The sequence below is a fragment of the Ctenopharyngodon idella genome, chromosome 7 (assembly GCF_019924925.1).
Source record: "Ctenopharyngodon idella isolate HZGC_01 chromosome 7, HZGC01, whole genome shotgun sequence".
In the NCBI taxonomy this organism is placed as follows: domain Eukaryota; kingdom Metazoa; phylum Chordata; class Actinopteri; order Cypriniformes; family Xenocyprididae; genus Ctenopharyngodon; species Ctenopharyngodon idella.
Window position 1 is genome coordinate 17,817,564 of NC_067226.1, and position 12,263 is coordinate 17,829,826.

General features: G+C 37.0%; 1 protein-coding gene across 2 annotated transcripts in view; it reads right to left on the reverse strand.

Moving 5' to 3' along the window:
• Positions 1-12,263, reverse strand: part of si:ch211-186j3.6 (neural-cadherin) — a 264,672-nt gene that overhangs the window by 118,145 nt on the left and 134,264 nt on the right. For both annotated transcript variants that reach the window (XM_051899157.1, XM_051899156.1), the window contains one exon: positions 404-546. In XM_051899157.1, the coding sequence (XP_051755117.1) occupies positions 404-546 (143 nt within the window). The remainder of the gene's footprint in view (positions 1-403; positions 547-12,263) is intronic.

Consider the following 12,263-nt stretch of genomic DNA (forward strand, 5'->3'; position numbering starts at 1 on the left):
ACAAAAGTTTGAGTATGGCCTGTTCCACTCTCATGTCTCTTTCTAATGTCGTCTCTAATAAAGGGATAAAAAACCCATACATTAAATAATCATAAAATACTTATTGGGTATCTAAATTATATCTAAGCTAAAAGAAGGATAAAGACTTCTGTTTGAATAGCTGCCTTGCTGTGATCATCCTAGTTTGAAAGTACATTTAAATATTAATTATTAAATTATTATTAATAGTTAAACTACTAATGTACAATATGATGCAATGTAATGTAATGTAAAGAGTTTGAAAGAAACCGCTAAATTAAGGCTTTTCTACTGGACTGTTCCTTAGTGAATGTTCAAGAAGCGTGAATTGGCCGTCAAAGAGATCAAGAGCGTAAAAAAACAAATTTGAAACATGTCGTCTCACCTTTCTGGTTGTCGATGACAAAGTTGCCCTCCTCATTGCCTGCTGTAATTTTGTATGTGATCCCGTCTCCATCTGGGTCCTTGGCCAGCACTGTTGCGACTAGAGTGTTGGGCCCTGCGTCCTCGGAGACAAAAGTCCGATACCTGTTTTTGAACACATGTACATTTCTTTCAATATATCTTCCACGTGAAAACACAACAATACCAGTCATTACAGCCAAAAAAAAAATTTAATAAAAGTTTAATGAATGCAATTCCATATGAGACACGGTTGTTGTGTACAGGCAGGCAATCTGCAATACTGCTGCAAGTAATCATGCTTGTGACCATCATTATATGTGTTTACCAAGGATCTGATGACTAATAGGATTGAAAGAAGGGTATTAATATATAGCAAAAGTAAAAGATGCAAATGGTATGGACAGCAAATAGAATAAATAGGAAAAAAAAAGTCATAGAAACAAGCAAAATCATACAGGAAAGCGAATCAAACAGAATTCATTATGCAAATACTGGCATTCTCACCTGGTTACATTTTGAACTCTGAACATTCTTTTAATGCCATTTAATTATTTGTGATTTTTCAGTCAGTTTGAGATTATTAATCTTTAACCTTTCTTTAGAATGATCTTAATATAAGTGACAATATCTACAAAATAATTTTTGTTCGAAAAAGTAATTATAAATGAAAATAAATTGAAAACTTGTGAAGAAGAGGAAATGCCTTTAAGAACTGAAGAAAAAAAAAATTGCTGGATGACTGCAAGAAAGAAATACATTAAACATCTGTGTGTATTTAAAGGCACAATATGTACACTCAAATTGTTTAACGAATTCAAATTGTTTAGTAAAATTACATCAAATTGAATTGAATAATTCTACATATTCAGGATTAAGAATTGTAAATGAGTAAAAACAAAACAAAAAAACTAGACCTTAATAAAACTTTTTGTATAAATCTTAGTGGAACAAAGGAATGGACCATTTAGTTTATGTGATTTGCGTTCATAAATATAAACATATATTTAAAGGGTGCGTTAGTAATATGCGCCTATAGGGGGGTGCACAACGCACATACACTCTGCTTGTTACACACACAAGGACGCGCAGCAGCACACAAACATTTTTAAATATTAAAAATAAAAGGATTCCTCTCTGGAAAAGCTTTCAGTCTTTCCACTTGTAAATAGCGAATCTGCCATGGTGTAAGCATAACTGGCTTTTAAAAGGGAATGGGATTGGTTTATTGCATGTTACACCCAAAACACACCAATGACTCATTAAGAGACTAGGCACAACTCTTTTGGACCATGCGCCTGGCGCGCCGACCATTTTTTCCATTGTTAAACTACCAAAAGTGGATTTGAACACGCCTTAAGTGCACCTGCGCCTTGCGCTTAGCCCTTATTTTTTTAATCTCTTGTTTTCTTGATTTACTGCGAGTAATATGTTTGTACCATTTCTCAGAGACAACACTATTTTGTCAAGTAGCATAATCAGAAAGAGCTTTATTTCTAAAAGTTTAAAATGTGTCTTCAGTGTCACATGGTTCTTCAGAAATCATATCAATATGCTAATTTGGTGTACAAGAAACATTCCTTATTATTTTTATATAATAAGGAATGTTGAAAGAAGTTTTATATTTGTATATAACATTTTTTGTATTTGTTTTATAACAATATTTTTTTAAGGAAACTCATACATTTTCTTTGATGAATAGAAAGTTCAACAGAACAGCATTTATTTGAAATAGATATCTTTTGTGTAACACTTTAGAATACTGTTCTATCAACAGAGGATAACTATAAGAATAACTACAAAGGAACAAATAATAATGCAATATTAACATTCTATTAACTACTATTAACTAACAAGAAACTCTGATTAACGAATTAGTAAGTATAGTGCTCAGCTGAATGTGGTAGTTCACTTCAGAATACTGTTCCAAATAATTAGTAACTCCTCTAGAATGATTTGATAACACTTGAGTCATTACTAGTGGGTTATCATTACCTTCACTTTAGAATTAATTATACATTATGCATTATTCAGATTAATTATGAACCTGTATATAGTTCTTAGCTGTCCTCTAGGAGGTATGAAAAAATAGTAGTTATTGATTAGCTAATAGTGAACTACCACATTTAACTGAGAGCTATTACTAATCCATTAATCAGAGTTTATTGCTAGTTAACAGCAGTTACTAGAATGTTAATATTGCGTTACTCACTTGTTCCTGTAGCTATTAATTAATGATGGTTAAGGTTCTAAAGTGTTACCATCTTTTGTGACATTAAAAATGTTTTTACTGCCACTTTTGATCATTTAAATGCACCCCTGCTGAATAAAAGTATATATATCCAGTGTGTACACTTAAAATGTCATATCTGGTAAATATAACCAGAACTTCTTAATTCCCTGTGGAAAATGTAAAACAGAAGGAGCATTTGTTCACTACTGACCTCTACAATATGCTACACATTATCTGTGCATGTGAGAAAATGAACCAAATCAAGTTAAAGTGATCAGACACAGTATGCTTGAATAAAAAATTATGTTTGAATTGTGTATAAGTAGACCAGTAATGCGTCGCAATGAACATTGAGGGCCTTTTAGATGAGAGTGACCTGAAGAGACTGACAGCTCTGACCGTGTCACTGCTACAGAGACTCAAACCTCTGGCCTCCAGCTATAGAACAAACACACGTACACACAAACAAAATACAGACACATGCTCACGAAAGGACAATTTTTATTGTTACACAAAATCCATTATTATTTAGTTAGTATAACAAAGAACAAGTGGGAGAGAGAGTGAGTAAGACCACCCCTCCAATGTTCAATAATAGATTTCCCTCCAAAAAAGAAACAGTTGAACCAGTTTGCTCAAGGGGCTGTTAACAGACAAAGCCAACACATTTCATGCTAAGCCTTTCTTGCCAAAACCACGCTCACACTTCATCACATCTGAAACAATGCTGTCAATGAAACAGCACCTCGTGGCGACAAGACAAACAGTGCCTTCACATCAGCACAGCATGCTGTTGTTTGAGAAGAGAGAGACAGTGCTGACAGACCGCAAGATACTTCCATACTCTCAGCCACCATTTGTTATTATTCAGTTGCAAAGATTTTATTTAAGTCACATAGGCTGCACACTGATGAACCGTTTGTTGAGACAGAGTCTGAGACATTTCCTTTTGATCTGAGAGGGACATTGATGGTCCATCAGAGCAGCAAAAGGTCAACTGCCCTGATGACAGATTGACAATGTGTTCTGGATCCAGCTGGTTAAGGAATGAATCTTGAGCTGGGAAAAAATAAATAAATAAAAAAATCTTTGTGTGCAGGCTGTGAATACTAATACCTCTATGAAACCTCAAGATGGAATGAGAGTCAGTTCAGCTAAATCTGTTCATGAATACACGAATAGTCAAAGCCACTGAGGCATCCAAAGTTAGAACTAAGACTGAAGCAAACATAAATCACAAGGTCTGGTAAACAAAGTTAACTTAAAGCCCCATAGCCAACGAGCATCCATTTTTCTTTCACCAGTGTGTGAATTTGAATGTTTGGGTTAAAAGGATAGATCACCCAAAACCAAACTTCTGTCATGATTTACTCGCCCTCATGCCATTCCAAACCTGCACTTTCTTTCTTCTGTGGAAGGCAAAAGGTGAATTTCTGAAGAAACTCCTGGCCACTGTTTTCAATATTAAGAAAGTAAATGAGGACTGGGGCTGTCAAGCTCCAAAATAGCACAAAAAAAGGGAAGGAATATTAAAAATTGCTCCACATGAGGTCTTCTGAAGCCATTCGATATCTTTGTGTCATGAACGTACCACAATCAGAAAAGATGTCTAATTTTTGAATGACTCAGAATCAAATCTTTCATATGAATCAGATGATCCAGTTCAACAAACATGTCTGAATGATTCATTTACAAATCTAATCTTGTTCTTGAGTTTATCTCAATGATTCAGCTCACTGGAGGGAAAGATCACACAGGGAATGTTTCCATCCAATCTGCGAAAGAAATGTACAAAAAAAGGTGTAATACTGGAAAAACAATTTGCAAATAAAGCAGTGTTTCTATCCAATGCATTCAAGAGAACAAAATCTTTTATTTGTAATAAATTACTTGCATTTTAGAGTGTGCAGATAAAATGCTCAGACAAACTATGCTTGCTAAGGCAAAGTCCCTTTCAAGGAAAGTCTGTTCACTCGGCGGCCATGTTTGCAACGCCTCCGGGCAGCTATTTCGGGCATCCAAGACCAAGTTCTATCTATTTGAATGAGGGGATCCTGAAATCTCAAAAACTGGTTGACGAACTCACAATTAAATAACATATTTCAAATCAGCAACAAAATCTGACATGAACTGTCCCATAACTGTTATGCTTAAATAGCGTTAAAAAAAGGCTTATTTTGCATGCTAGACGAGCCAATGCGCATGTCCTAAGCGCGAATCTCAGGTTTCTATGGGAACTGGAGCTTCTAACGGCAGCTGCAGCTTATTCAGTAATGTATTTCTATCGTTCTTTTTGTGTATGCCTTCTTACAGAATCATAATTTTTAAAAAATCAGAGAGCATAAGAGTAGGCCTTTTTAAAGCACATTTCCTGTATTTTATTTGCATCTTGTGTCAACTAATTTTTTTAAACAATATCTCAATTTGCATGAATGGATGGAAACCCAATAACAACTGTAAAACACAAAACTTTTGGACTCAGAAGACTCATTTGAACTACTTTTAAGACTCTTTTTATGGCACCTCTGGAGTCTTTCTGAAGCTTGAATGCATGGCAAAAGCGATCAGCACATTTTTCAAAACATCTCCTTTTGTGTTCCACTGAAGAAAGTAAGTCATAGGGGTTTGAAACGACATGACAGTGAATGAATGATGACATTTGATGTTCCATCAGGACAAGTTTAGACCATCAGAAAACTGGACTTTATAGAAAAGAACAACATTATCAGTCTCTGTCAATCTCACCGAGGGACCAGATATGAAAGTGAAAGAGACGCTGAATTTGCCAAAAAGAGGAAGACGGATTGAAGGCTGTATAGATGGAAATCCAACAGAAAGATCGAAACAAGTAGATAAGGAGGAATAAAATCTCAAGAGTGATGAGAAGACACCAATCAGAGGACAGGAAGTGACAGATATAGAGAGAGACAGAATGGCAGAGGGTAAGCGAGCTTGAGCCCATCATTTCACTCTGTGTAGGGCTGATTGATGGCTAACAGAGGGAAGGTGACAGGCGTTTCATGTCGGTGATTTATGTCATTCATGGAGACACCATTGTTTGCACTTTTTCACCGTCATTGCACTCCAGAGCTGACACACGCGTGACATCCGTGACCTGTAATCTGTTAGAAGTCTCAAAGATCTGAGATCGCTTGCACACACACACACAAACAAACTGAGATCCTTCCCCCACACTCACACTCAAACAAACACACACACACAAACACACACACACACAAGCACACACACACACACACACACACGCACACACACAGTGTACGTTCAAAGACATAACTCAGAGGGTTTGTTTTCAGATGTTCAGATGTAGCTCTGAAGATCTGTTGAGCACAGCCTTTGAGAAAACCTGTCACGGACTAACCATAAAAAATGCCTCGCTTACGTCTCCCGTTCTAAGTCATTGCCATGGCAACAGCGCAGGTGATGGATCTTGTGACAGTGACTGACAGCTCAGTTTGAAGCGCATAAACCAATCAGACAAGCTAAATGTGGCTCGTCTACATTTACAGTATACATTCACTCATTATGTCAGCTATCAATCTGATGACATTTCAGTTGCCCAGGCCTGGAAAGACATGCATCAATGCAACCAAACAAAGGCAATGAGCAAATGACAATGATTACAAAAGAACACTGATGATGGGTTCTTAATCATTTTCACCCAAATTTCAAGCATCACATAAAGCACAACTACGAGGACTGACTGTTTTGCCCCTTATTACCATGTCCTGTTGCTCCCGGCACGGCAAGGAAAGCCCGGGCCAGTGCGTAATAAACATCACTCAATCCATCTTACTCTTTGTCCTTGGTCAGGTTGATGCCAGTAAACAGATCTGGTAATGATGTACTGTGCAAACGCTATGGCATGAGTGACAAGGCTCATTTTCAGGCGAACTGAAGGAGCTCGGCGCCTTGAAGCGGGCAAATTAGTCTGCCCAAATGGAACAAACAGCAGTGACAGACATTGCAATTTACTCAATTACAGGCCTGACACATATAGGCTATCCTGTTCACAGAAATGATGTAGGATAGAAAGATTGAGTCTTTTCTGTTTGAGGAAAGGAGGGGTTTTGAAAGGGACTAAAAGTTTGAGAGAGGATCTGAGGTGAAGGGAAGTAAATCTCAGAGACTGCGGCTAAGTCAAAACACAGATTTCTACTAGATTTAGCCTGGTCTCATTTTTTAATATTCTTATTAAGGCAGGAATAAACGAAGCAAACTACACTTTCTAACTACACAATATTTGGGGTCAGTAATATTTTTTAATTAAGGGTGCATATCCTTCAGAAATCATATGTTGATTTAGTGCTTCTTATTGAAAAACATTTGTTTTATTCATTAAAATAAAATGTCATTAATAAAAGTTTTATTTATATATATATATATATATATATATATATATACACAGGTGCTGGTCATATAATTAGAATATCATCAAAAAGTTGATTTATTTCACTAATTCCATTCAAAAAGTGAAACTTGTATATTATATTCATTCATTACACACAGACCTGATATATTTGTTTGATATACAAATGTTTATTTCTTTTAATTTTGATGATTATAGCTGACAACTAAGGAAAATCCCAAATTCAGTATCTCAGAAAATTAGAATATTACTAATGACCAATACAAAGAAAGTATTTTTAGAAATCTTGGCCAACTGAAAAGTATGAACATGAAAAGTATGAGCATGTACAGCACTCATTACTTAGTTGGGGCTCCTTTTGCCTGAATTACTGCAGCAATGCGGCGTGGCATGGAGTCGATCAGTCTGTGGCACTGCTCAGGTGTTATTAGAGCCCAGGTTGCTCTGATAGTGGCCTTCAGCTCTTCTGCATTGTTGGGTCTGGCATATCGCATCTTCCTCTTCACAATAGTCAGGTGAGTTTGCTGGCCAATTAAGAACAGGGATACCATGGTCCTTAAACCAGGTACTGGTAGCTTTGGCACTGTGTGCAGGTGCCAAGTCCTGTTGGAAAATGAAATCTGCATCTCCATAAAGTTGGTCAGCAGCAGGAAGCATGAAGTGCTCTAAAACTTCCTGGTATACGGCTGCGTTGACCTTGGACCTCAGAAAACACAGTGGACCAACACCAGCAGATGACATGGCACCCCAAACCATCACTGACTGTGGAAACTTTACACTGGACCTCAAGCAATGTGGATTGTGTGCCTCTCCTCTCTTCCTCCAGACTCTGGGACCTTGATTTCCAAAGTAAATGCAAAATTTACTTTCATCAGAGAACATAACTTTGGACCACTCAGCAGCAGTCCAGTCCTTTTTGTCTTTAGCCCAGGCGAGACGCTTCTGACGCTGTCTGTTGTTCAAGAGTGGCTTGACACGACAGCTGAAACCCATGTCTTGCATACGTCTGTGCGTAGTGGTTCTTGAAGCACTGACTCCAGCTGCAGTCCACTCTTTGTGAATCTCCCCCACATTTTTGAATGGGTTTTGTTTCACAATCCTCTCCAGGGTGCGGTTATCCCTATTGCTTGTACACTTTTTTCTACCACATCTTTTCCTTCCCTTCGCCTCTCTATTAATGTGCTTGGACACAGAGCTCTGTGAACAGCCAGCCTCTTTTGCAATGACCTTTTGTGTCTTGCCCTCCTTGTGCAAGGTGTCAATGGTCGTCTTTTGGACAACTGTCAAGTCAGCAGTCTTCCCCATGATTGTGTAGCCTACAGAACTAGACTGAGAGACCATTTAAAGGCCTTTGCAGGTGTTTTGAGTTAATTAGCTGATTAGAGTGTGGCACCAGGTGTCTTCAAAGTTGAACCTTTTCACAATATTCTAATTTTCTGAGATACTGAATTTGGGATTTTCCTTAGTTGTCAGTTATAATCATCAAAATTAAAAGAAATAAACATTTGAAATATATCAGTCTGTGTGTAATGAATGAATATAATATACAAGTTTCACTTTTTGAATGGAATTAGTGATATAAATCAACTTTTTGATGATATTCTAATTATATGACCAGCACCTGTATATATATATAAATTCATTTAAAAAAGAAAGAAAGAAATAAAAAAGAAAAATCCTACTGACTTTAAACTTTCAGGAGGTAATGGTCACAATAATGCAAGTAGATGTTCAGGCAGAAAAGAAGAGAAAAAAACAAAAACAAAAAACACATGAAATCTGATTTCCAAAAGCCTAGTCTAATTAAATTGTTCATACTGCCATAATGAAAAACAATAAATAGTGAAATAATTGCTTTAATTTAATTTTGCCCTTTCTTTTTTTTTTTTGATCAACAAAAAAATTGATGCCAGTCAGAGTAAACTTAAACAAAAGAAATTATTACAAGAATGTTGATTAAATTGAAAGGATATTTTCATATTAAGAGAAAAACTATGCATCATGTCATTATTATGACAACCAATAGCCGCTTTTCCACTGTCGGGCCAGGTCTAACAGCGCGTCGGGTGGGGTCAATAGCCTCAGACCTCAACCACTGAGGCCAAAATCAAATTGCGTTTCCACTGTTTGACCAGTAGCCCTGCAGCGCTACCCTAAAACCCGCCCTTAACACATCTCCATAGAACAACGTCACACATCCTCACCGACTGAAAACTAGCCAGATCGCAAAATGAGCATGACAGAAGAGACCGTTTGGTCTTTACTTAAAGACTTAAGTCTCCAGCATCAATACTTGACCAATGTTTTACAATAAATTTTTTTTACAGTGACAGTAATTTATTAATTCGTGTCAGGAGTGCACATCAGATTACACATTTAGAAAAAATATTGATAAAATAACATGTTTATGTCACATTTCTTTAGAAAGAGTGAACACTTCTATGAATTTTTCATGAATTATGCAGTCTGAGGATGTTTGAGCGATCTCTCCCCTCTCACTATACTGTTATCCTTTCAGCCAGAGCAACAGGGGAGCTCTCAAAAAGAAAACAGGAGTTATAAGGTATACGAGTTAACCAGAGTTTATGTAATTTGTGACATATGTGGATGCATTAGTCCAATATCAACAAAGGCACAGGGAAGAGACAGATGAAACCAAATAAATATACAATTATAATTATATATGATTTGTGTACGTTCTCCAAATAGTCTCTGGTATTTTCCATAAACATATGTGTATTTATTATCACAATGGTTAGCCTAAGTAGCCTTTAGCATCACATATATAGTAAATATATTTCTGCCTCATGCGATGATCAGAATCCCCATCGGATTTCAAGGAAATTATTTCAAACACTCGCTGGTGTCTAAAAGTCAGTTTTGAGCTGAAAATTGTTTAAAATGACTTGAATGTTGAAGTTAGCTGGTTAGCCTGTTAACATGGGAAATGAGCAGCGGTGTTGACAGTCACCTGAGGTAAAACTCAGGTAAACTCCGCCTTTGTCCATGACCACTCCTCAAGCCCCAGTTGGTCCGCTTTGGACCAAGGTATTTGGCAGGCCAAAAACCCCTGGCCCTGAGAAAGCCCCGATGAGGCCCGATCGAGCCCTCTGGCACACACTAGCACGCTCGCTTTTCGCCCAAAAGTGGAAACACGGCTAATGTGGACTTGTTAACAAATGAACTGCAGTCTGAAAAGGGAAAAATCAGATGTAAATAGCAGTCTGAATAATCATTCTGAAAAATCAGGTAATTTCTCCACAGTGTGAACAAAGCCTCACAGCTTCGGCATAGCTGTAAAGTAGCTAATTCAGATAACGATTCAGTGTGGCGAAGAGAGGGTCTAATTACACTACAGTGATTAGCCATCCACATTTAAGTATTTCAATCGGTTATACAGAAATGGCTGGACTAAATGTTATTCCTGCTTGGACAGCAGATAAGCTGCTGTAATAATCAGATAACCTGCTGATGTTTGTATCTGCGTAGACAATAAAGGGCATTTCATTATAATGCTCAAGTGTGTTTTTCAGCACTGTTTGAGTTTTCCCAAGTGCAGACCTTAAATATTATTTGCATGTTCACCTAATAAAAACTGAAATATACCAATATGGCAAAAAGGAGTGATATTAAAGTCTTCCACCTACAACACTAAAAGGAAATCAGCTTTTGTGCAGCATGTTTAGGAATGCAGCATGAGGCTACATTTCTCAAAATGACAACTGAAGACACATTGTAGCTATTTTCCAAAGCAGTTTAGTAGCAAAGAACGCTTCTTTGCTCAACATGAAGCAGCATTCAAAACCCATTTTACTTTCATAATGTGATGCATTTCTGAGTGAAACAGGATATACAGTGAAGGAGGAAAAAAGGTAAGTGGTTTGTAGGGGTGAAAAATCAAAGGATGCGTGTATTGTCAGCCAAAAAGAATCACTGCAGAGGCGGTACAAGTTATTAAATTTTGTTTCAAGATTTTTTTTCTTTGAAATAACATGCATGAATGGATGCAGCATGTACAATAACGCCAGAAATGTGTATTAAGAAAGTAAATAGGGTCATTTTTGATTTCATATCGAATTTAATGTTTAAAGAAGACTCCCAAGCCGTTCATGTCTCAAACTCATGCTCTCGGGTATAACCATGCAGACACAGATGCACACACCAGAATACAAATGCATCAAGTAATTAAAAAAAAGCCTTTTAGGGGACTGGAAGCGCAACTGAAACAAAAATATGCCTGGCTCGCCCATTCTTTTTTGGACCCTCTGACCGAGGTCTCTCTGCCCAACATCCACCCCCTCCGTTCTCGGTTTCTCCGGCTTCAGCTGAATGCATGGCTGATTGAATCTGCCTCTCTGATTCAGTGAGCTCTCTGCCAGAAAATCAGTCAATTAAAATGGCCAAGGGCCATAGCTCCGCCAACAAGATGGAAAAAACAACAATAACAGTCTGCAGTCAGCACAACAGAAATATCAGCGAAATGAGAGGCAAATTAATACAGCAGCTGAGGAAAGACCTCATCGACAAGGTCTACACAAGGGGAGATGGAGATAAGGAAAGGATAGACCACATAATCAGGAAGATAACACTGTACAGTGATAGCTTTTTGCTAATAACTAGAGGGGAAACGTCAGGCCAGCTGCAGACTGTTCATTCTCAGAGCAATCACACAATGATTATTCTATTAAATAATGCTGAAAAAAACCCTGAAAATTTACTTGATTATTGCAGTTTAAGGTTACAACAAGGAAGTTTTGCATTTAATTGCAGCTTTACTTAAAAAATTTACTTTATAATTTTAAATATACATACAGTATACTTTTTAACACAAGAATGACAGTTGAGTTGAATGCTTATTTTTGTTCTACTACTAAAAATGATCAGTTTCAGTGTTTCAGCTGTTGAGGTATGTGTGTGGCATTATTAATGCATGTTTCTGTCTCATGAGTGTCATGATGTTGTCTTTAGTTTAATGTAGTAAGTACTGCACTCTATGTTTACATTTATTATAGAAAAGTTCATAATATTGAACAAATTAAAGTAATATATATATATATATATATATATATATATAAAAACTAACAATGTGCAGAAAAAATTAAAGTGGATAAAATCAATTAAAGCCATGCAAACTGTTCATTTCTGAAGTTCTATGAGCACCTCATATATGTAACTGCATCTCATCTGTAATTACAGTGAAGGTAAGGAGAACCACCACTGGCC